Source organism: Parasteatoda tepidariorum, chromosome 10, assembly GCF_982258835.1.
Source record: "Parasteatoda tepidariorum strain Cologne lab strain chromosome 10, Ptep-v5.0, whole genome shotgun sequence".
Lineage (NCBI taxonomy): Eukaryota > Metazoa > Arthropoda > Arachnida > Araneae > Theridiidae > Parasteatoda > Parasteatoda tepidariorum.
The window spans coordinates 2015831-2041997 of record NC_141764.1 but is presented as its reverse complement, the minus strand read 5'-3'; the positions used below and the strand labels follow the sequence as shown (position 1 = coordinate 2041997).

Sequence of the window (26167 nt, the reverse complement as noted above, 5' to 3'; positions counted from 1 at the left end):
TCTGTATTTATTTTTAACGTATTGCATTACAATGTTAACCCATTGTCAAGCATTATATTAGTATATTATTATAATTAGACCAAATGATTAGAAGCGCTGTAGTGTTTTAATAATGACATGATTTGCCATTGTTTATATACAATACTTTTATATTTAAACATACATGTTGTTCAATGTCTCAGAAATATAGCGCCAACTTGGCGTCCTTGTCTTGGCATCCTCGCCACCGTCTCTTGTAACCCCAAACAGTTGAAATTTGGTTGTTGATCTTATAGCAATAGCGTGCTCGTAGCACCAATGATAATGCAATTTTATATACAGTCCATATGCTATTTTATTCATTTGTTATCAAACGAACCAGTATAGAATCAAATCGAACTCAGGTAATGGGTTTTCCTTCAGGGGATTTTTAAAATACTTCCTATTTATATTTATTTTTAACGTATTGCATAAGAATGTTAATCAATTCATACACTATCATAAACAAGTGCAAACCGGGGTCAGTCATCTAACAATAAAGTTGTATAGTATCACCTGATAATTATATATATATATATATATATATATATATATATATATATATATATATATATATATATATATATATATATATATATATATATATATATATATATATATATATATATACACACTCACATACAATAAGTAGCCATCACCCCAATGTAGGAAATTTGGATAGATTTATGATGGTCCAAAAAAGAATTGTTTTGATGGTATATTCTTGAGAACCAACAAAAATTACCTTGAAACCATCGTAGAAACCCATAGGTATAACCATCATGGGCTATGAGAATCAAACTTCCCCTGACCGTTAACCATCATAGTATTAAAGTAGCATTTTCCATCATGGAATTTAGTTGGCATATCAAATATCAGGAAATGTTGGATGATGGTGACCATCAAATGATGTTAGACCATCATGAATCTCACTGAAACCAACATAAGCCAACAATTTTTTTTTGATGGGACCATCAAAAATTCTGACTTGGGATGCCTTGCATTTACCCTATATACACACTATATATATATATACACTATAAATTACACCATAAATGCAATTATATTGCTATCTAGACAAATGAAGTATTATGTTCGGGATACTTTTTAAGGGTGTGAATCAATTAGACAAAATTCAACACTATATGACTTATAGTTTAAAAGTTGTAATCCTTTCATGTACAGTGAGCCAAAAGAAAAAAACAGACCACCCTGAATAACTTTTGGTCTAACGATCGGATCTTTTATTACTAGATCTTATTGGTTCAAGAGGGTGAGTTCAAATATGCTAATTAATTACCGCAGATGATAATTTATATTACGAAATCTAAATTAATGACGTACTTTCTCTGAATAGACATACCTTTTTTTTGACGGATTCGGATTTCTGTCCCCAAATTTAGGAGGTAGCCGCCATCTGGGAAATAGGGTCCCTAAAGTTTGCTTAGGAGAGCGGTTTGGACCCCTTAAGGTTAATTTTACTTTTTTAGCATTTCACTGAACTTTTATGAGAATTGTAAAATTTTTGCACTCAATTATAAAATCCGTTTATCTTAATATAATTCCATGAAAAAAATTAATTTTAGTAGGAATTTATTATTTTTATTAATAGTCAAAGAAATGTTAATTTGTATGGTATAATTTTTTTTACATTGTCTAAATGTAATTTTATACGGCAAAATAGGAAATTTTAGCGAATCGTTCTTGAGAAATAGAATTTCACAAAAGTCAGTTACTAAGAATTCGATTTCACAGGAAGTATTCCACTGATTTAGTGCAAAATTTATATTTTCCCCCATAAAATTACATTCTTTCAAAAGATGCAACAAAAAAAAATTCGCTCATTCTTAAGTTTAATATTACACAATTATAAATATTTACTAAAAGTTATTTTTTGCGCGGAATTATCTTTCAATAGACGAATTTTATAATTGCGTGCAAAAATGTTTCGATTCTCTTAAAAAGCTTTCGAGTTCCGCAAAAAGTAAAATTAACATTAAGGGGTCCAAACTTCGGATCGTTCTACTGATCAAACTATGGGGACCTTATTTCCCAGATTGCGGCTACCCCCTATAAATTTGGGGACAGAAATCGGTCCAAAAAAAAAAGGTAGGTTTATTCAGAGAAAGTAAGTTTTCGTTTCTGATTTCGTGACTTAAAATATCGTCTGAACTGAATAATTATCATATTTGAGGTCGCCCTTTCGAGCCATTAAAATTGAGTCCAACCCAATTCAAAATTTTTGATGCTTATCCATAAACCATCAAAACAGTTTGATGGGACCATGGATGATTTTGACTTGGCTGTGTTGGTTACCATCAAAAAATATAATGGTTCATGATGGAATTATTGATGGTTGCCATCAAGATTATGTTGGTCCATCAATAGAAAATCATTACAAATTTTGAGTTGGGTAATGCCTCACTTGTCTAGATAGCAATAAAGTTCGCCCTCAAGTCAAGGTTTCGCCTTCGAGTCGTGCTGTTTCTACCATCGACTAAAATAAAGAGGGTACTCTAAAAGATTCATTACTCAAGTTTTGAATTGTATTATTACTTCAATCATTTAAAATTATAAAAAATTTAAAATTATAAAAAATTTAAAATCCGGTATAAAATGAGAAAAGATCATAATGATTGTATTATACCAATGGATGGTTGACTGAATAGCAACCTTTCTAAAACCAGAATAAATTTAGAAAACTTCCGGTGTATCCTTCCGCTTATGTTATAATGACGAGGCGATGCGTGAACAGGCTTAATATTCTAGGACGTTTTATTATTGTGATTTTCTTTCAAATTTGCGTAATATTTTACCTTTCATAAGAGTTTTATGTGATTTATAAATTCTAACAGGTCATTTAACAAAATTAATATCACAGCGTGTAAGGCTAGCCATGTCCCTTTTTTGACTATATTTGTGTAAAGTAGCACCGTTTGTTACTTTTTAAGTAGGATTATAGCAAGCTTGCGGAATCTTCCGATTTCATTTGTTGTTTGTTTCGCTGAAATTTAAATTGATATTGTAAACACTATTATTATATTAATATTGGATGGTGCAATTTCCAAGCTTAGGGGGTAAAAATCACTCGAAAGTAGTAATCCGGAATCTTACGACGAATTTTAACCCCTAGGGCAGGGGTGGCGAACCTTTATACACTAACGTGCCATTTTTTCTAAAAAATTGTTTAATGAGGTCATAGACGTGCCTTCAAATAATTTTGACTTCGTGAATATTGGGAAAATAGTAATACTAAACACTATCAACTCAAAACTCTTTATTTACATTGAAAAAAAAATACATTTTGCCATGTCTTAAAACAACTTAAAGTAACATCAGTGTAACTTCTGTTGTTGCAGATTCGATGACAAATAACTTATATTAGGCTGTAAGACGTTAGTTTAAGCAGGACTGTTATTTTTTTTTTGCTAGTTTTTTATGGTTATTAATTGTTTATTATTTTGTTTGTTTTTTGTGAATTTTAATTTAATTGTTACATATGCTGCATAGTGTAATAACAATTGTGACCGGTGGCGTGCCCAAAATATTGTGTCTCGTGCCATAAATGGCACCCGTGCCATTGGTTCGCCATCCCTGCCCTAGGGCCATCTGTCCTAGTCAATATTTATGATAGTTTTCCAATGAAGGACCAACATTATAGTAAGGGTAACCATAAATAATTCCATTATGAACCATTATATTTTTGATGGTAACTAACATAAGTAGGCATTACTCTAATGTAGGAATTCAGACGGATTCATGATGGTCCAACATAAGAATATTATCTTGTTTTGATGGTTTGTTCATGTTGGAACCATCATGAACCACCATCATCCCAATGTAGGAATTCAAACTGATCTATGATTGGCCAACTTAAAAATTCAATTTATTTTGATGGTATATTCCATCCAAGCTATTTGGTTTGTTTTTCCCATTAAGCCATCCTGACAATGCATAATTGGAACCATCATGAACCATCGCGGATTGTTGGTCTATGAGAATCAAACTTCGCTCGATGGTTCACCCACCATAGTATTAAAGTAACATTTTTCGTCATGGAATAATGGAAGTTTCGTAAATGAAAATGTTGGATAATGGTGACCATCGAATGTTGTTAAACCATCATGAATCGCAATGAAACCAACATACCAAACAGTAAATAATATTTGTTGGCACCACCAAACTTTGAGGAGGGTGTGCTTAGCTTTACACGGTCCACTATCCATTACCTCATTTTTTTAAAAAGTATAAAAAATTAAAATTTCGGGAAAAAATGAGAAAATTGTGATTGCATTACACCATTATTCTTGTAAATCTTTACTATGCAAGATGTGTGTTTGCAGCTGAGGAAGGGTCATTTTCAGTGCTTCCGGTTCACTAGCACTTACGATCACCGTCGGCGGTGAATTGGAATCTGATGGGTGGAAAATACAGGGTCATTCAAAATAAATAAAGCGATTACAAACAATTATAACTATTGAATGAAAAATAATTTATCCATAAGATTAACACAGAAATGTAGATGGATCTTTTACATTTCCTGCTCATGCGCGAAAGTTCATTCATGAAAATGGCCGTCCAGAAAGATAGCTTCTGTTCTTGGTAGCCGAGATCTTCGAACTTGACACCCTGCGATTTCTATATCCATGGATTTATGTGAAAGACAGGGTATGTGCTGACATACTATGCCAAAGTGTAAGTGCTTCCAAAACATTTGCAGAACTCAAAAACCGCGCTTGCGTCGGCACAAATGCTTCAGAATGAAATGTACTACCACCTGCATGTGATCAAGAGAAGTAACGTAGAAAATCTGTGACGCATGGAATCTACGAAAGTTCCATCGACATTCTGTGCAAATTATTTTTCATTATAGTAGGAGGCTCCGCCCCCTGCTCGCTAACGCTCGCCAACCCCCGAGAATTGCTACGCAATCCTATGTGGTTCACGCCGTGAACCATGGCTCGCTGCGCTCGCTCGCCAATGAACACAATGTTCTAGCACAAAGACATAATATATTATCATCAAAGACATAGTATTTTATCATCAAAGACATAGTATTTTATCATCAAAGACATAGTATTGTACTTATGTGGAAGAATTCTACCAATATTCTTATTGGCTTTTAAAAAAGTATATTAGCTATTTAGATTGTACATGGTGAAAAAATCAAAACATTAGCTAAATAAGAAACATATCAGCAAAATAAATTATCAAATATTGCTTCACTAATATTCTGCATTTTAAAGCGTGAAAATTCAATGCATAAATAAACGCGAAATATAAAAAAATTCAATGCATTCAATACAAACACTTAAGCGTTTTTTAGACGTTTAGGTAGCTCCCAGTAGAAAAATATCAATTCAACAGCGGCCTTTTAAAGCATTCTCACTTCAATTAATTAATTAATTCCTAATTGAGTTTAAATTAAATAGTGTCATGTTTTTAGTGCATGAATCTGAATTGAACAACCTGATAATGCTCACTCTGGTTATTGTTCTCTGGTTGCTCACTACGTGCTTTTGCGCGCCGAATCCAATCAATTAAAAATGAAAACTGTTGCCAGCGCGAGAAAAGAAATATCATCGGTTTTATTGATACATACATACATACATACGTACGTATTAGCGTTTTATATAATATAGATAGATAGATAGTTAGAGCCGTTTTGAATGACCCTGTATTATCCCACGAAACAAACTCACAAATTCAGGTTCTTTGAGCACATGCAGTCCCTTAATCATTGTTATTGTTTGTTTTAACAGAATTCAAAGAAGCTTTCGGTCTTTTTGACCACAACGGAGACGGATCCATAGAGGCTGCCGAATTGGGAGTCGTGATGCGGTCCTTGGGACAGAGGCCAACAGAATCAGAGCTGGTCAACATGATAAGGCTCGTCGATCAAGATGGTTAGTACATTGTTTTAATTATCCGTGTCATTTCTAAAAATAAATACACATGTTTTCGAGACAGGTTCACTACTTCATCTTACTAACCTCCTGGATCCTGTGCAATGTTAATGGTACGACTATGTTTTTAAATTTCAGTAGAGTTAAATTTTCAATTTTGCTTTGACAATTTTCGCTCAATTTTGCTTCTTTTATCTTTGACAATTTTGTTCGATTTAATAACAGTCGTTGAGCAGCCGACCCAATTTTTTGGGTTTGCGACAACCCATGTTCAACTCTGTAACCTTGTCATTTTTAACCCAATCCATAAGACAAAGCAACTCCTGCGTCAAGTACTGGGGAGAAATTTGCCTTCGAGGAGGACTTTATTGGATGGAACTAATCCACATTTACATTAGATGAGGAGGAAGACCACGAGAACATCCCACGGATAACCTGGCGGCAAAGGAACTCTTACTCATGATCCGCATACCACTGAGGATATTTAAGTCAGCACTGTGGTCGGTGCAAGACGGGTGCGGATTCGTATAAACCGCTCTATTGGTATATTTCAATTGCTGACACAAAATACGCGCAACCTAATAATAAAAAGGTTAGTTGTTAGAACGTATGTCGTGAGTTCGATCCCCTCGGGACGAAGACTCCCAATGTAGTAGTAAATGGTGACTGGTGTGCGTTAAATGTAACGGCTCACAAAGTCTTCTATGTTCACATAGGAAATCATACCTCTACTGAATTGGAATTGGATCGTTCCCTGATTCAGGTCAAACTTACGTTCTGCGCATTGTCTTGAGTTTCCACATCAAAGTAATTTTGTATGACTCACGAATTTAATATTTTATCGATTGTCCAACAAGATGAGAGCAGATGACGTCCTACAAGCTTCAGCTGGGATGGAAGTCCTATTCAAAGATCTGGGGGGGAGGGAATCCTATGTGCCTCCCATACCACATGGTGTCCAGATAGTGTACCAGATAGCTCTTTGAATTTTTGTTTAAGAAATGTTGTTATTGATAAATGGAAAAAACAGCAATGATCACTGTGACTATTAAGATTTTTCTTCAACTCAATTTCAAAAATGTGAAAATTTTTGTAGTTTAAAAATAGTGTTTCAATTTTTGAAAAGAAAGAAATTCAGTCTCATTAAACTGTAAATATTACTTAAACTGCGTTTTTATATATTAATTTTTCATTATTTTTCTGAGCGTTACAAAATATCAAGTCATTGCCATCGGGGCTTTTTCTCCATGTATTGCGGGTTAGTTACATCAAAAAGTCCTCCACGCAGGCAAATTTCTCTCAATCCTGGAGTTCCCTTGTCTTCTGGATTAGGTTCAAAATGACAAGGCTACAGCGTTGAATATGAGCAGTCTTAAACTCTGCTGTTCAATGACGATTATAAAATACAATGAATTAACTTAAACAAAAGCAAGTGTATTCAATCTTTCCATGAAGACGCTGTAATGGACATTAAAATAATACCAAACGGGACTTCCTGAATCGGTCGTTATAATGGAATGGTCGTTATTGTGGGGATATATAATGGAAGTCAACAATGCCGACTTTCATTTATCAAAAGATACCTTAAGATTCAATTGAATGAGTATGTCTTATATCTCGTACTTGGGAATTGTTGTTTAATATTATTCGTAATGGTAGTTACGGCACAATACGCCAGAATTTTATCAGGGATGGAATTCAATGAAGGGATACCGCTAGTTGCCGCATTTGCGTAAGACCGAGAGAGCTGTGTTAAGTTCACCGGATTTTTAGCGCTTGTGGTGAAAGCTGTATTAAGCTCACCGAGTTTTGTGTGTTCACTGTTGTGTATCCGATAATGCAATCACAAATAGCAAGTCAGTGAATTCAGTGAGGACCATTCATCGAAGTTGTCGTGATCTTATCACGTCCGGGTCACCAATGTGGCGGTTGCAGCCCAGATCTTCTTTTACGTTTCCATCAGAATGAGGGACTGATTGGTGCATCTGATGATGATGTGATATGATTATGGGATATCAACGCTACTGCAAAACAATAGCCACTGGTCATACTGCAGTTGTAGTATTCAGGTCACCACAAAAATGTTACTTTGATGGAACTCATACTGAAGGACTGTATAGGGAGTGGGCGATAAATCGATGCATCGGAAAATATCGATTCTATGCAACCATCACCGATGTTAGGATTCGCAATTTTTCGAAGCATCTGAAATTGTGATTTTGAGTAAGTCAACAACTGAAGTAAATAAAGAGATGCATAATATGCATTGCAGTTAGTATAAGCTTCATTTAACCCTTTCGCAGCATTATAATTTGAGTAGGAAAAGGCAGTTTATGTTATGTTAATACAGTTCATGGCCATATTATTAGACACACTGTAAGATTCTATGTAAAATCTTAATTATCAGGTGATACTCTATACAGCTTTATTGTTTTTTACGTGACTGTTTGCACTTGTTTACCTTCGTGTATCAATGGGTTAACATTGTAATGCAATGCGTTAAAAATAAATATCAATAGGAAATATGCAAAAAAATCTGGTGCACTGTCTTCTTTAAGATAAATAAAAAGAACATTCGTTAAAAATATATATATACTGTGGCCTAACTACCACTAAGAATAATATTGAACAACTATTCAAGAGACATGTTAACTAATTTACATGTTAGTATATATGTTATCGAGTAAGCATGTCTTAGTAAATTGTTGTTTAATATTATTCGTAGTGGTTAACCAGTTTACTTGTTATTCATGACTACGATATCATGTTCTCCTGCTTATCACTCTCATTTACGCACAAAAACGGGATCCTACAAACACTCATATCGACACAGGAGAGTCCACACACGTACAACCGTAAACCTAATACAGCTCCCACTACAAACGCTCAAAAACTAGTTGAACTTAATACAGCTCTCACCACATGCGCTGAAAAATCTGGTGAACTTAATACAGCTCTCCCGGTATTTCGCAAGTACGGCAACAAGTGGTATCTGTTCATCGAATTCTATAAAATTCTGATGGGGGAGTATTGTGGCGTAACTACCACTACGATTAATAAACATCCATTTACTAGTATATAAGACATGCTCACTCGATTCAATCTTGGGGTATCTTTTGATAGATGAACATTGGAGCCATGATGGCTCAGGGGATAGAGCGTTCACCTTCCAATGATGTGAACGGGGTTCGAATGAAATTGATACGAATTCCGCATCCGGCTTGTACCGATCACAGTGCTGACGTGAAATATTCTCAGTGGTAGACGGGTCATGGGTTAGAATCCCTTGCTGTCGGGCTAACCGTGGGAGGTTTTCCTCTCCATGTAACGCAAATGTGAGTTAGTTCCATCAAAATGTCCTCCACGGAGACTAAATTTCTCTCACTATTTGATCCTGGAGCAGAGTTGCCATACGTAGCATTTTGAATACTACTGTAGTATTTTTTCACTAAAAAATAGGGATGTAATATTTTTCGTTGGAATTCAAAAAGTGGTATATTTATGTTTTTTTTGGTATATTATATTTATTATTAAAAGTGGTATATTTATGTTTTTTTTTTCTTTTATCAATTTTTATATCAAAGAGAAGTGCCACTTTAGTTTTTTGAAATAAAAAGCGATTTTTGAAATAAGCCAACTGGATACATCTCGATTATTATGATGCCAGATATGGAAGCCACAAACTAAATGCGAATCATTCTAGCTTGGCGTTGTTTTAAATAGCGGTCGCCGTGGAAATCAAGATGCACCACTAACCGTTCGTTTTATACTATTAGCTATATCTAGTGATGATTATAAGAAATAATAATTAATTTATTCCTTATCTGTAGATTATAATATAATATAACTTGCTACGGAGTTGAACATTAGTAGTCGTAAACCCTAAAAATTAGGTTGGCTGTTCAACGACAGTTATAAAATCAAATGAAATAGATGAAGGTTTTCGATGTACTCTATACGATGCAGATTTATGTTACCTTAAAAAATAATAAAAATGCACAGCGAAGAAAAATGAATATGCCCGTGAGGAAAAACTTTTTCTCTTTTCCCCCTATCGTCATTGTTGTTATCTTCAAACGGGGAAACTTCTAAAAAAAGGAGAGACTTTTTTTCTTTTCTTTTGGCTCTCAACCAAAACTTCTTCAAAAGAGATTCACAATTTTTAAAGTTGGGACACAACATTTTTCCCCTCTTGTTATTGTTTTATTACCTCTCGATTCTCTCTCTGCAAACACTGATGCAAAAGTTTTTTTGGAAAAGAACAGTTCTTCCGACGGCCGTTGTGATAAATAGTTATAATTCACACAAAAAAAAATGAAATGGGGTAAGAAAATGTATTTACATGGAAGTCGGCAAAAGATTGTATATGGTTTTTGATAAAGTGAAATTGGGTTCTTTAAAATTAATCACGCAGTTCTACGGAATTCAAAAAGTATGTCTGTAAAAACTTTTGGAGTATCTTTACAAGAAAAATGGTGGCAACTACTTTACATTAAAATGTTTATACCGTTTTGCACTTCGAATCAGAATTAGTTAAAGATGTCAGTGTTCTCGATTATTCCATAAAACAACTTACAACTCACAAAAGTATTTATTTTACAGTTCTATTTACAAAAATTTAAAATACTAGCTTCATTAATAAAACTCGACATACTCAAAGATATAAAATGGAGTAAATATAAATATAATGAATGCTCAAATATAAACTCAAACCCATTTTGTTTCTTCTGCACAAAAAAGAGCGAACAAGCTCAAAAAAACAAAACAAACCATTACCATAGCAACTTAATTTTATGAACTACATCAAAGTTAAAATTTAAGCAGACGATAATTCTTCTACAGCAGTGTTTCAACCAAGAATGCAGTGGAAGAATGTTCTTTCTTTCTCTACTTGTTGTGAAGTAGTCACCACCATTTTTGTTATTCAATTATTTTGTTATTATACAAAAATGGTGCTATTATTGCTATATGAGATGGTATTAATGGATGGCTGCGGAAGGCTGATTTAACTTACAAGTTATTTTCTTGAAACTCTTCTCAATTTCTTTTCCGTCAATCGAATTAAAAAGGTTATTCGTGCAAACAAAATTAAATTTCATGATCTCTGTAAATGGCTGGAGGACGTCCCTGCCGATGGACTATAAATCCCTTTGAGTTTAGTAGAAACGATTGATAAAGACTGCATGAGTTCTAAATGAACAGAGCTGCCCCTAGTCAAAATTCTTGATGGTCGCCATCGTCCAACATTTTCCATTCCATGCTCATGAGGCTTGATATGCCAACAGACTATCATCATTCCAGGATGGAAAATGCTACTTTAATACTATGATGGTTAACCATCTAGAGAAGTTTGATTTTCCTTGGCCAACAATCCGTGATAGTTTCAACTCTATATTTCCATGATGTTTTAAAGGGAATTCTTCTTAGTTCTCAGGAATTTAAGCAATTTAAAAAATTTTATGTTAGACATCATACATCAGTCCGAATACATTGGGGTGATGGTTCAAAAAATATAAATATAATGTAATATACCATCAAACATTATAATGGTTCATGATGGTTACCGTCAAGATTCTTTTGATCCATCCATGGAAAACCATCAAACATTTTGACTTGGGTGCACGTGTATATACACTATAAGGCCAAAAGCATCCGGACACCCGGTTATTAGGGTGATGGACGATGCAGACGTGGTTTGATTGTTGGACTGGCTTTCTCGGATAGCAAAATAAGGTTTATTTTCACTCAACAAAAACCTTTTAACGTAAACCTAAAAAGGTTTGTAACACGGTTTACGTGTAAACCTTCTAACCTTAAAACGAGATGTGTGACCATCTGCTCTATTCTACGCACATTACCCTCATCCAAAACCTTGGATAACAACCTACTAAATAAGAACCTTAAATCGAGGTTGGCTTAGGGTTTTCAAGCGAGAAAAAAAAATCCTTTACAAAAGCTAGTCTCGAGGTGAAAATAATCTTAAATGTAGGTCATTATAAGATTTCTTTTCGCAAAGTCTTGCACGCTCAGCTAACATCCACCTTGTCTTGAAATTTTAATGGACAATGCAATTGGGTATAATATAAAAAAAACACAACTACTTCCACTTAGTAGGAATAACATTTACCATGACGCAATGCTAAATTCTATGCCACTATCCACATAAATCAATTATTAATCAAAAATCGAATATCAATTACTTTTCTTTGTAATGCAATAAAATCTGGCGAGCAGCTATTTAAACGATCAAACACTTCGTTTGTTTATTTGTGGCTTGAAGTTAGGCTCGCAGAAAATGCCGTTCATGGGTTAAATTTAGTAGGAATAACACTACCTGTGACGTAGGCTATAGTATACCCAATTGGATCCTATCGCTAGCGTGACGTCAGCTAAAACGTCATGATGGGCCTAATGACAACAGTACATTTTAAAAAACTTTTGAAAAATAATTTTTAATCCTTTCAGGATGAAAGGTTTGAAACTGCAATAGTTTTGATTTGTTGAAAAAAGGTTTTTAGTACAAACATTTTCGTGTCACTAAAAAGAAAATTCTGACACAAGGTTGCCTTTAAGGCTTTCTGGGATGTCCGGATAACTCTTTTGGCCAGACTATTGGTAGAACTGCTCTTTAATTTTTGTTGTTGACAGGCAATGGAACGATTGAGTTCAATGAGTTCTGCTTTATGATGTCCAACAAGATGAAGGAGAGGGACAGCGAGAAAGAACTGAAGGAGGCCTTCAGGGTGTTCGACAAGAATGGAGATGGTTTCATCTCGGCTCCGGAATTGAGGCACGTCATGACCAATCTGGGAGAGAAACTGACAGACGAGGAAGTAGAGGACATGATCAAAGAAGCAGACCTGGACGGTGATGGACTCGTCAACTATGACGGTATGTTGCTTAGCGCCAACCTACCACCATGATTATTGAACATCCATTCACTAGTCTATAAGACATGCTAACTCGATTCAGTCTTGGGATATTTTTCCCTAGATAAAGATTCTTCGCAGGGTCTATTACTACTTTCTCCACATTGGAGTTGCTGTGGTGAGTGCTGTATTAAGTTCACCGTGTTTTAGTGCGTTTGTAGTGGAAGTTTTATTAAGTTTACGGTTGTGTGTAAGGTCACTTCTGTTTTGCTATGAGCAGGGCGAGGAAGTCAATGACGCAGTCACAAATAGCAAATCAACTTTTCAATGTGCACCCTTCATCGAAGTAGGCGTGTTCAAATCACATCCGGGTTATCAATGTGGCAAAAGTTATTATGGACCACGCCAACCTTCATCTATCAAAAGGTTCCCCGAGATTATATCGAGTTAGCATGTCTTATATACTAGTGAATGGATGTTTAATAGTCGTAGTTGTAGTTACGCCGCAGTGACCTATTCTAAACTGTTTCTACTTTCATAAAAAAAGTATGCAATTTTAACTGAATGTAAACAATAACAAGCTTCCTAAAACGGGAAGAAATTCAGAAAACTTCCGGTGTATCCCTCCGCTTACGTTATGCTTACGAAACGATGTGTGTACAGGCTTAATATTCTAGGAAGCTTTATGAATTTGATTTATGTTTAAAGTTACGCTTCATTTTTACCATTCATAAGAGTTTCCTGTGATTTATAAACTCTAACAGGTCATGAAACAAATTTTAACAAAATTAATATCGCACCATAAATCAAGTGTAAGGTTTGCCATCTTATCCTTTAGTTCAGTGGTTCTTAACCTTTTTAAGCAGCGACCCAAATTTGAGAAATACGTTCATGTCGCGACCCAAAAAAAAGTCAAAATTAGGCTGAGTAAGCCACAATGACTTCTTCTAGGAGGTGTTGGTATTACTTATTATTTGGTGTATTACTAACTTTTTGGTTCGACTCAGCGTGACCCAAGAAATATGCTTCGCGACCCAATTTTGGGTCGCGACCCATAGGTTAAGAACCGCTGCCTTAGTTGACTATATTTGTGTAAAGTAGCACCGTTAGCTATATTTTGGGTTGCATCATAGCATGTGTCTTATGTTGTTTGTTTCGTTGAAATTCAAATTTAAAGCACGCGTTATATTATATTCACAACAAGTATGGGATATGAGCTGCAACGGCTCAGGGGATAGAGCTTTTGCCTTCCAATGAGGCGAACCGGGTTCGAATCCCAGTCGATACGAATTCCGCATCCGGCTTGCACCAACCACAGTGCTGACGTGAAATATCCTCAGTGGTAGACGGATCATAGGTTAGAGTCCCCTTGCCGTTAAACTAACCGTTGGAGTTTCTCGTGGTCTTCCTTTCCATGTAACGCAAATGCGGGTTAGCTCCATCAAAAAGTCCTCCTCGAAGGCAAATTTCTCCCAGTACTTGATCCAGGAATTTCCTTGTCTTCTGGATAGGATTCAAAATTACTAGGCTACGGAGTTGAACATTAGTAGTCGTAAACCCATGCAATTGGGTCGGCTGTTCAACGACGGTTATCTATAGATATAATAATAATATGGGATGGTGGTCTGCGTAGGCGTAAAAATCAATCGGCAAGTAGTTACCCGGAAGTTTTACGCAGAATTTTAACCCCTAGCGCCATCTGTACTTAACTTCACACGATCAATCATCCATTCATTTTATGTTTTTCTAATAATTATGGTCGTAAAATGCTCATAAATCGTAATTATGTGAGTGTGTCGATTTGCTCACCAAATCATTGAATAACGATATCTGAGCTTATTTGAAACACAAAATGTCGTATTGACATTCTTATTAAACATATTTTAACCGACTGCTAACGATTCAAACATTTGAGGAACAAACTTTTTGGCAGCTTTTATCCTGATCTTCAATATTTTGCTTGGGGACCCTATACATCACAACATGTTAGTTTTTTGTTCTTTTTAATCGCTTTCCTTACCCATTTTTTTGAGAAAAAAATGCAAGAAATCGACATATTTCTGTTCATTAATACATGCAAAGAACTAAAACAAAACTTACTACACAAGCTCTTAGTTGAAATTTTATTTTCTTAACGTGTAAAAAATACTTAATTTATTATCCGTTTACTATATTAAATTATCTCGGGCAAATTAAAAAAGTTAAATATGAGCCTTTGTATATGTTCACAATCTGAAAAATCATCTTCATTCATTATTTTCACTTTCTCTCGCGAACGCTATTTTTTTTTAAACTCTATTTTTCTATGTAAATTTATCAACCATTGTACAGTACAGAACCCTTTATCCGGAAATCAGAAAACCGGAAAACCAAAAAACCGGAACGAAATTCGATAAATTTTCCCGCAATTTTTAAAAAAAAAATTTTTTTTTTCCTCATAAGATTTTAGGATTTTTCTTTCTTTTTTGAAAGATGTTTACCTTACCATCATTTCAGAAATAATCATTAGTCGTCAGAAATAATCGTTAGAAATAATCGTTAGAATTAGTCGTTAGAAATAATCACCTCATCGTTTTTTCTTATTTTTAAGATTATTTCCAAATATTTTTTTTTTAGTTGGATTTAACACTAAAAAAACGGCTTTTTGTAGCGATTCAGAAAACCGGAAAAATCAGTTATCCGGAATAGCGATGGTCCCGATCGTTCCGGATAATCGGTTCTCTATTGTATATACAATTGTGCAAAACACGTCTGCAGCCCCACACATAGCAAAACTCCCAAACAAAAATTGGCAAACTTCCAATCACTGCAGATTATAATTATTATTATTTGTTCTGCTTCCGGCATAATGAACACGTGATAAAACAAAACGTAGTGACGAATTCTGCTATGGCCGAGTTTACTCGGGATAATAAATATTTGGAATATATACATACCGAGTTAACTCGGCATAATCAGGGAAGCGGTTAAGAAAATATATATCAGTTTGACCTAGACTTTAACCTAGTGAGTGGGGCAGTATTGCCATTTTTGACTCTTGTCCTAATAAACTCCAACTGATGGAGGTTTGCTGTGCTCTGCTTACTAAACTAATGCTACAAATTCTCCGCCAGGTGCCGCTAACTGGTAAAACGAAGTAACGACACTTTTCTATCTCCGTCTACTCTAACTAAAATATTTGCACGGGTTATAAAATTTCAGTTTGTGTAAAACTAGGCAGATCTGAAAGCTAAATCATTCTCGCTACGTGAAAAGATTATTTGGTAGAATTATAAAATCGAAAGTAAAACTTCTACACTATCTGGCCAAAAAGTATCCCGACATCCAGTGACTTAGTGGCGCGTATTAATAGGATGTTGGTCCCCTTTTTGAATCGATGACAGCCAGTTTCCACCAGTTTTTGAATAGGAATTGACTTGTACTTGCAACTGTACTTGCAGTGAGAATTTGGCTGGCTACGTCATCTGCATTCGTCCCAATGCTGTGTTCTATGGGGTCGGGGCTTTGGGAAGACCTTTTTGAACAACCATTTCGTCAAACTGTGCGATGTGTGAGATATAGGCCCGAAATATTGCCATAGAGTGCAGCATTGTCCACCATACAACTCAGAGTTTATTTTTCCAACCACAGGAACTAACAGGCCAAACCACGTGATACACCTTCACACCATTATGCGTCCCGGGATACTTATGACCAGATAGTGTATTAAGAGAAAACACACAATCACTGTGCTTTTATGTGAGCTATACTAGTCTAACTATACTAATTTTAATTGCTGGAAGGTACAGCTGAACATACTTAAAACAGATAATGCTATAAGTAAATGTAGTTTAGTATAGCTGAAATATCATCCTTAAATATCCCATAGATAGTCATTTGGTCATTTGAGTAGTCACCATTTCCGAAAATAAGAAACAAAATTCACTGGATTTTCCCAATTTGTAAAAAATAAATAAATGAATGAAAATAAAATTTCCTGTTGTTTTAGGTGATTTTCAAATTGCCTGGTCTTTTCTCTTTTTCAGATAGTGTATTATCCATTATACTCAGCATGTATCATTTTTGTTCCAGAATTCGTCAATATCCTGACAGGAAAACAGTGATGAACCAGCCAACGTGTACATATATTTTTGCCAAGAGAACACTTTTTCGACAGAATCGAAAGTTCCACATCATTGTTGGTACATGCTCAAGACAACCCCTTCCCTTCCTTGGCATCATCGAGAGATTCATGACCCGCTGTTACGAAGAATATCCTCCTATTTTTCTACAAGAAAATTCATGAAGAACCAAGAAATGAGAACAAAATGCATAGTGTCCTCTAAGAACTGAATCTTCCTTCTCCAAAGTCAAAATTTTTGATGGTTTTTAAATGGATGGACCCTCATAATCTGGATTTTAACCATCCATAATTCCATTATGAACCATTATATTTTTGGATGGTAACCGACATAAGTAACCATCACCCCAATGTAGGAATTCGAAATGATTTTTGATGGTCCAACATATGAATAGCAACTTGTTTCGATGGTTTGTTCATGTTGACCATCAGAAATTTTCATTATTGTTTCTTAAAAATATTATGCTAGAACGATCATGAACTACTGTCATTCCAGTGTAGGAATCGGACTGATTGATGATGGGCCAACATAAAAAATCAATTTGTTTTGATCGTATATTTCTGCTGAACTAACAATAATTATTATTGAACCTTCATGGAAATATATTGTACCATTTTGGACTATCATGAATTTCCATCATAGTTTTTTTAGAAATCAAATGTTGGAACGATCATGAACAACCAATGAAGGTAATGATCTAACATAAAAAAAAATTGTTTTGGTGTTATCCCCGAGAACCAACAAGAATTCCCATGAATGTATAATTGGAACCAACATGAATTGTTGATCCATGAGGATCAAACTTCTTTTGATGGTTAACCATCGTATTCAAGTAGTATTTTCCATCATGGAATGGTAGAAGTTTGCTGGCATATCAAAAATTATGAGAGTGTAATGGAAAATGTTGGATGATGGTGACCATCAAATGATGTTGGACCATCATGAATCGCACTGAAACCAACATAAACCATCAAAAGGTTTTGATGGGACCATCAAGAATTTTGACTTTGGTTAGTACCATGGAGATTTATGACCATGGTTTGGTTAGTATCATTTACCTCTGTCTCAATATTTGCCAAGAACATCGTGCTATTTTTCTACAAGAAACTTCATGAAGAACCAAGAACTGTGAACAAAATGCATAGTGTCCTCTTAAGAACTCAAATCATCCTTCGGCAGTCCACCCCCCTATTCCTTGTAAATAACGGGACGATTTGCTTAAAGTGGATAATAATGTTTTTCTAGTTATTACAAAGTTCCATTGTGTTTAACTCCTTCTTAATTTAACTGCAATGCTTTCTCTATAATCATTTAGTCAAATCTTTTAAAATAGTCATAACACAAAGCTTACATGACGCTATTATTCATAATATAATTCTGAAAAACTGGAATAGCGGACTGTTGTTAGACCAACAGCTATGAGTAAAGGTTGTAGAAGAGCTGTTATCATTAACTCTATTCTTAGGATAATTATGTTGCGTCCACGCAAATCATTTTGCTAAATCATCATTTGAAATAGTCAAAACACGAAGATAGCATGACACTATTATTCAAAATATAATTCTGAATAACCATAATAGTAACGTAGTAGCTAACTGTTATTGAACCAAAGGTTGTAGAAAAGCTGTTATCATTAACTCTATTCTTAATATAACCACGTTGCGTCCACGCAAACCATTTTGTAAAATCATCACTTAAAGTAGTCAAAACGCAAAGATAGTAGCATGACACTATTATTCGTAATATAATTCTGAATAACCATAATAGTAACGTAGTAGCTAACTGTTATTGAACCAAAGGTTGTAGAAGAGCTGTTATCATAAACTCTATTCTTAAGATGTAACTATGTTGCGTCCACGCAAATCATTCTGTAAAATCATCACTTAAAACAGTCAAAACACAAAGATTACATGACACTATTATTCATAATGTAATTCTGAATAACCATAATAGCAACGTAGTAGCGGACTGTTGCTGAACCAACATCTATGAGTAAGGGCTATATTTGAATGAGATGGACCGATTGACCCGATATCTTAGCCATTACTCAGCCTTTATTAAGCCACTATAGATTCAGCCTATAATCACTATTAAGCCTAAATAGAAATAAATCGTAATAATAATATGCAAGAAATCGAGTCTAACTTGGTCTAATGGTGCGCGATCTTAGTCAATCGATGTAAATATTTGCAACACCATTACATAAGTCGATTTTGAATACAACCGGAAAGATTGCTAGGATAGTTCGATGATATTTAAAGTGTTGGCAATTGCCAACTGGCAACTTGACGAAGGATGAAGAAATGGCATGCAGAATTAAAGGTCTCGACGTTCCCCAGTCAGAACTTCAGACGGTTTTCAATTGAGGGACCCACGTCATCTTGAAGGTAACCATACGTAATTCCATAAGGAGCATTACATTTTTTGATGGTGACCAACATAAGTAACCATCACCCTAATGTACGAATTCGGACTTATTTATGATGGTCCAACATAAGAATAGCAACTTGTTTTGACGGATTGTTCATGTTGAACCGACAGAAATCATCGTTTCTTAGAAATGAAATGCTGGAACGATCATGAACCACCTCAATGTGGAAATGCTGTCTGATTTATGATAGGATTACATAAAAAAAATTGTTTCGCTGGTATGTTCCTGCTGAACCAACAAGAATTCCTATTAAACCAACATGGATTGTTGGTCCATGAGAATCAAACTTCTCTTGATGGTTAACCATCATAGTATTAAAGTAGCATTTTCCATCGCGGAATGATGTAAGTTTGTTGGCATATCAAACACCTTGAGTACAGAATGGAGAATGATGTTGGACCATCATGAATTGCACTGAAACCAACATAAAACCATCAAAATGTTTTGATAGGAAAATCGAGAATTTTGACTTGGCGTAAGAACGTGCTTATGTTATCAAGCGTCCGGCAAAAAGAATGCCAAATAACACGTTAATTGGCGATCATTGGCTTTTTGAAAGATGACGTTTATGATATACTAACACCGGACCAATTAACCAAGTGCCTAAAAACATAGCCTTTCTTAGTAACAAAACAAGTCATTGACTTTTAAATATATTTAGGTAGCTAACAACTGAATAAGAAGGTAGATGTAGCTCAAAATTAAGTTGTAATCTTACTTTATTTGTAAATTGTAAATACCTTTTGTATTATAGTATTAGAACTTCCTCGTGAACATTAAAGTTATCTCTTAATCTAGGCGATATTACACTATCTAAGGCTAAAAGTATTTGGACACCCTGTGGTTATGGAGCGTCTTGAGGTACAACATATTTTTATGATGTTAGTCTCAATTTTCCCATCGATAATAACCTGCACACGAAGACTTTCCACCCATTTTTGATAGGAATTGACTTCCATCATAGATGGCGCTTGCATCGCGGATTTGGCTGGCCACGTCACTTGCGTTCTAATTCGTCCCAAAGGTGTTCTATAGGGCACTGAGAAGGCCAGTCCTGTTTTTGAACACCCATTTCGTCTCTGTGCAAGCCTCTACAGATAGCAAAATGAGATTTATTTTCACTCAACAAAAACATTTTAATGTAGACCTAAAAAGACTTCATATATCTCAGAGTTTATGTTTCCAGCCACATTAACCGACCCGCAGACCAAACCGCAAGAAACACTCCCCAGACCATTATACTTCCACCACCCTAACAACAGGGTGTCCAGATAGTAAAAACAGTCCATAAGTCCCCACTCAGTAGAACTCTATAGATACAAAACATGATTCAAACATACATAATTTTTTCGATTCCTTTGAAACACGTGCTTCATTCAATGGATTAGGGTTAGTACAATTATTCTAAGTCATAGAAGTGTAAAATACTATATGCACAGATATTGGAAAGAGAAAATAAGATGAATAATTTTTGAAATCGATGGCAGACAGAACAAGCCTCGACGATCGAATGAAAGCATCCGTGTAAAGGTTTAAAAAAATAAAGAAAAAGGAAGCATCTCATTTTAGAAAAGCATTTTTCAAAACTATTATTAAAAATAAGTATTCGAACTGCACTCTTCGATGTTATTTTACGGAAACGGCTCTCAAAGAATTTTTCGTTTGAGTTACTGATAGCTTTCTCTGACTCTCTATCGGGTTCAAAAAAGATCTTTTTAAACTGTTTGTCTGTAATATTCAAGATGAGTTAAGAATTAAATAATTCAAGAAGTTTGGAAGCATTTTGAAACCTTATTCGAATAAATTATAATGAATGCATTATGTAAACATAATTTTTTCTACAAGTATATAGGGCTAAATTAGTAAATTTTGTTACTGGCCATACCCAAGTGAAAATATTGGATGGTTTTCCATGGATGGACGAACTTAATCTTAACGGTGACCATCAATATTTTCGTCATGAACCATTACATTTTTTGACGGTGACCAACATAAGTAACCATCACCTCAAAGTAGGAATTCGGACTGATTTAGGATGGTCCAACATAAGAATAGCTACTTGTTTTGATGGTTTGTTCATGTTCAACCATCAGAAATTTCCATCATAGTTTCTTTGAAATCAAATGTTGGAACGATCATGAACAACCATCATCCCAATGTAGGAATTCGGATTGATTTATGATAGACCGACAGAAAAAAAAATGTTTTTGATGGTATATTCTTACTGAACCAACAAGAATTAAACCATCATTGAAATGTACAGTTGGTACCATCATGAATTATTGGTCCATGAGAATCAAACTTCTCTTGATGTTTGTTGACCATCTTAGTTTTATAGTAGCATTTTCCAACATGGAATGATGGAAGTTTGTAGGTATATCAAACACCATGAAAGCATAATGGAAAATGTTGGATGATGGTGACCATCTAATGATGTTGGACCATCATGAATCACAATGAAAACAACATAAGCCATCAAAATATTTTGGTAGGACCATCAAGAATTTTGAATTGGGTAAGCCAGTTTTAGCATTTTTAAGAACCGTCACGTTTTGAAGCATAAGGTTTTTTTTTCTTTCACAAATTTAAAATTTTGAACAATGAAAAATTCTCTTGTTGTTAATAAAGTAACTTCTTAAAATGTAAAAACCTGTTTGTCTGTAATATTCATTAAAAGAGTTAATAAAAAAATTTTGAAGTTGAAAAAAAAAATGTGAAGCATATTTCTCAACATTAATTTCCAAAATGAATAAAAGTTTTAATGAAACAAGCGAGGAAAATTTTAAATCATTCAAAGTTAAATAAATTAATAAAAGTGTGTATTTTCGATGAAGAAGTAGCGTTGTTGATGTCGTAGGCCGTTAAGGCAAGGAGTGCGATTGTTCTTGTTTTTCCAGTGGCTCCATCTCTGGCCAACGATTCGACATGTGCCACATCCATACGTCACTCCCGTTCATAGGGCAGACCCATTCATTCATTCATCCACAAATCGTAATTTTGATCTGAATAAGAGAAAGATCCATCTCCAATTCCCCTAGCGGTATAATTTGTTATGGGAACATGGAGGACTTTGTGACCCGACAGATATAACGTGCACCAGTCACCTTTTACTACATGGGGAGTCTTCGGCTGGCTGGATTCGAACTTCCGATCTCACGAACTTGAGTCCAGCCCCCTGCCCACCAGGCTATCTCGGCCCCAAAAAGAGCGTTCATCGCTATTTATTAGATTTCTGTAACAGTTACTTTTCTCACGCAATTTAATTTAAAGAAGATGACATGACAGTAAATGCGTCTTTGAGCAGCCATTGTAAAAAAGTGTTTTTGATGATAAAAGTTCTCAGAATTATGTGTATTCTGTCATTCTTATCAGACGATGGTTGTTCATGATCGTGCCAACATTTGATTTCGAAGATACTATGATGGAAATTCATGATGCTTCCAACACTATATTTCCATGATTGTTTAATAATAATTCTTGTTGGTTCATCAGGAATATACCATCAAAACAATTTGTTTCTTATGTTGGTCCATCATAAATCTGTCCGAATTCCTACATTGGGATGGTTCCAACATTTGACTTCTAAGAAACTATAATGGAAATTTCTGATTTTTAATAAGAATAGCAAATTGTTTTGATGGTTTGTTCATGTTAACCATCAGAAATTTCCATTATAGTTTCTCAGAAATCAAATGTTGGAACCATCCCAATGTGGGAATTCGGACAGATTTATGATGAACCAACATAAAATAATTGTTTTGATGGTATATTTCTGATGAACCAACAAAAATTATTATTAAACCACCATGGAAATATAGTGTTGGAGGCATCATGAACCATCACGGATTGTTGGTTCATGAGAATCAAACTTCTCTTGATGGTTTAGTGATTATAGTATTAGAGAAGCATTTTCCATCATGGATGTTAGCTGGCATATCAAATACCATGAACGCATAATGGAAAATGCAGGATGATGTTGGACCATCATGAATCGCACTGAAACCAACATGAACCATCAAAATCTCAAGAATTTCGACTCAGGTTGGTAATGTGCGCAATAACGGTTTTCGTGTTGTTAAATTTTATGCTTTAGATATTGGAAGAGTCCATTTTCTTAATGGGATATACCTGTGCAGTATCTCGAGCGTTGGTTCTTTCCATTCTACTTTAAGTAAGCCAATTCTCTTGAGTAACACAGTCTATATTCTTTCACAAAGATTTCAATTCCGCCACTCTATATTTGAACAAAGACAGGCACGAAGCCATGTAGAACAAACTTATCGACGTTGTGAGGTGCACAAAACTAAATTATATCATGGTTACAATAAAATTCATAAACGCATAATAAATCTGAGTTAAATAAAAGAAGTAAAATAGAAAGAATTATAATTCAACACATTCGATGTGCTTCACGACTGTGTATTCAATTAAGGTTAAATATCATTTTAAGTTATATAGAGAACTCAACTTTAATACTCCATATGGATGGACAAAGATTAGCTGATGTCACACGTTGCAATTTACTTTGGAAAATGTATTTTTGTCTTTATTAACAAACGACATCCTTAACGAATTAACATTTAAGCATTTCAAGGAACGAAATTAAAACAAATGACCAAACGATAAAATACAACTTTATAAATTCAATTGAAAACGATAAAATACTACTTTATAAATTCAATTGAAAACGATAAAATACAACTTTATAAATTCAATTGAAAACGATAAACATATCTAACTTACAGTTAAAATTTTTGAAACAGCAGCTGGTGGATTTTGCGAAATATTTTTAAGCACATAATATCATAAAATATCATATCATAATTAGCACAAAATATCATAATTAGGACATGCGTACTTAAAAAAAAAAGGTTTTTTTTTCATTATTGAAGGTTCTTTATACATTTATTAACAAAATTAAAAATAATTTACAAAAAATTAACAAGATCATGATAAAATAAATAGTTCATTTTCTTAATGGGATGACTCGATTTATCGTTGAAATGTGGCATTGATTTACGTTAGCAACTGTTCTTTCCATTCTATTTCGAGTCATCCAAGCCCGTCAAGTATCGATTCTATTTAGTGTCACTTTCTATATTCTTCGACAAAGATTTAAATTCACTCACTATAACATAAAGACAGGCACGGAGCCCCGTAGAACAAAAACAAACCAATTTCACATCGATGTTGCTAGTTACCCACAGCAAAAATATATCACGTTTACAATAAAATGCAGAAACGAATAATAATGTAAATTAAGTCAAAGACGTAGAACAGAAAAAAATTATATTGTAACAAATGCGATGGGCAATTCAGTATTGCATTTAATTAATTTCCCGTTAATTAGCATTGTAACTTATGTGGAGAATCTTAGCGCTACCATCTTGCTTATAAGCAATCAGCTGGCGTTCCCGTCATAAGTCACGTGTCGGTGTATCAGTGATCGTCTTTTTTTCGAGTTGAAAGTACACCATTGTAATAATATTTTAAATCGTTTGATTCTTTGTACTGTATTTAAAAATACAGTACGAAAAATTATGAAAATCATTTTAAAAAATTATTTTCATATTTTTTTTTACTACAGGAATTATTCGAAAGTTTTTTTCATCAAAGAAATACTTCATAAATACAACAACAAAAAAAAGGAGTTGACTATATTTACGGTAATTTTTTTTAAAAAAATCACTTTTTGTTCCATACACTTACTTATATGCAGTAAAAGTCATAACCGGACAATTAAAAACTTTTTTTTAAACTTTTTGTACTGCAAATTGAATTTGAAATTTTTTTTAAGTGAAAAGAAAACATAAATACAAGACATAAAAATTTCATTATAAAAGAAGCAAGCATTTAGCAATATTTAGAGAATATTTTGTTTTAATATTATTTTTGTTTTTTTTGTATTGCAAATAGCATTTAAAACTTTATTTAAGTGAAAAAGAAAACGTCATAAATACGAAAAAAAAGTAAGCAATTGGCAATATTTACGGAATATCTTTTAATTGTGAGACTTAAATTTGTGTTTGTTAAAAAGCTTGAAAATGGATAAAAAGAAATCATTTTAACAAATTTAAGTCTCTTAAAGATTCTATTAACGACCTCCATCGAACAAACTAAACGTGCTAGAGTCGTGATGGCTCAAAGGATAGAGGTGAGGTGAACTGGGTTCGAATCCCAGCGATGGCTGGTCAATACAAATTCCGCAACCGGCTTGCACCGAACACCATGCTGAATAAAATATCCTCAGCTATAAACGAATCATGGATTAGAGTCCCCTTTCCACCAGGCTAATAGTGGGAGGTCGTCGTGGTTTTCCTCTTCATGTAACGAAAATGCAGGTTAGATCCATCAAAAAGTCCTCCACGAAGACAAAATTTCTCCCAATACTTGATCCAGGAGTTCCCTCGTCTTCTGGATTGGGTTCAAAAGGACATGACTACAGAGTTGAACATGGGTAGTCATAAACCCAAAATATTGGGTTGGCTGTCCAACGACGGTTATAAAATAAAATAAAAACATATTAACATGCATCGTTTTTTTTTTTTACCTCTTCCTCTAAGTTTTATATTATACTCTTTATAGGTTTTAGTCCCGTGGAAAAATTCTCTCTCTTTTTCCATCCCATTTATGTGTCCATTTTCATAAACACGCATTTTTAGCTGCGTCCATTTTCTTAAACACGCAATTACAGCTGCATCTTTTTTCTTAAACACGCATTTTTAGCTGTGTCCATTTTCTTAAACACGCAATTACAACTGTGTGCATTTTCTTAAACACGCATTTTTAGCTGCGTCCATTTCCTTAAACACGCAATTACAG

The 26167-nt window shown here is 34.4% G+C and overlaps 1 protein-coding gene across 3 annotated transcripts in view; it reads left to right on the top strand.

Annotated features, from left to right (window-relative positions):
* Nucleotides 1-20896, top strand: part of LOC107450836 (uncharacterized) — a 97421-nt gene extending 76525 nt beyond the window's left edge. For all 3 annotated transcript variants that reach the window (XM_043048297.3, XM_043048296.3, XM_043048295.3), the window contains exons 3-5: nucleotides 5781-5924; nucleotides 12573-12815; nucleotides 16865-20896. In XM_043048297.3, coding sequence (XP_042904231.1) covers nucleotides 5781-5924; nucleotides 12573-12815; nucleotides 16865-16896 — 419 coding nt within the window. In that variant the 3' untranslated portion in view covers nucleotides 16897-20896. The remainder of the gene's footprint in view (nucleotides 1-5780; nucleotides 5925-12572; nucleotides 12816-16864) is intronic.
* The last annotated feature ends 5271 nt before the right edge of the window (nucleotides 20897-26167 follow it).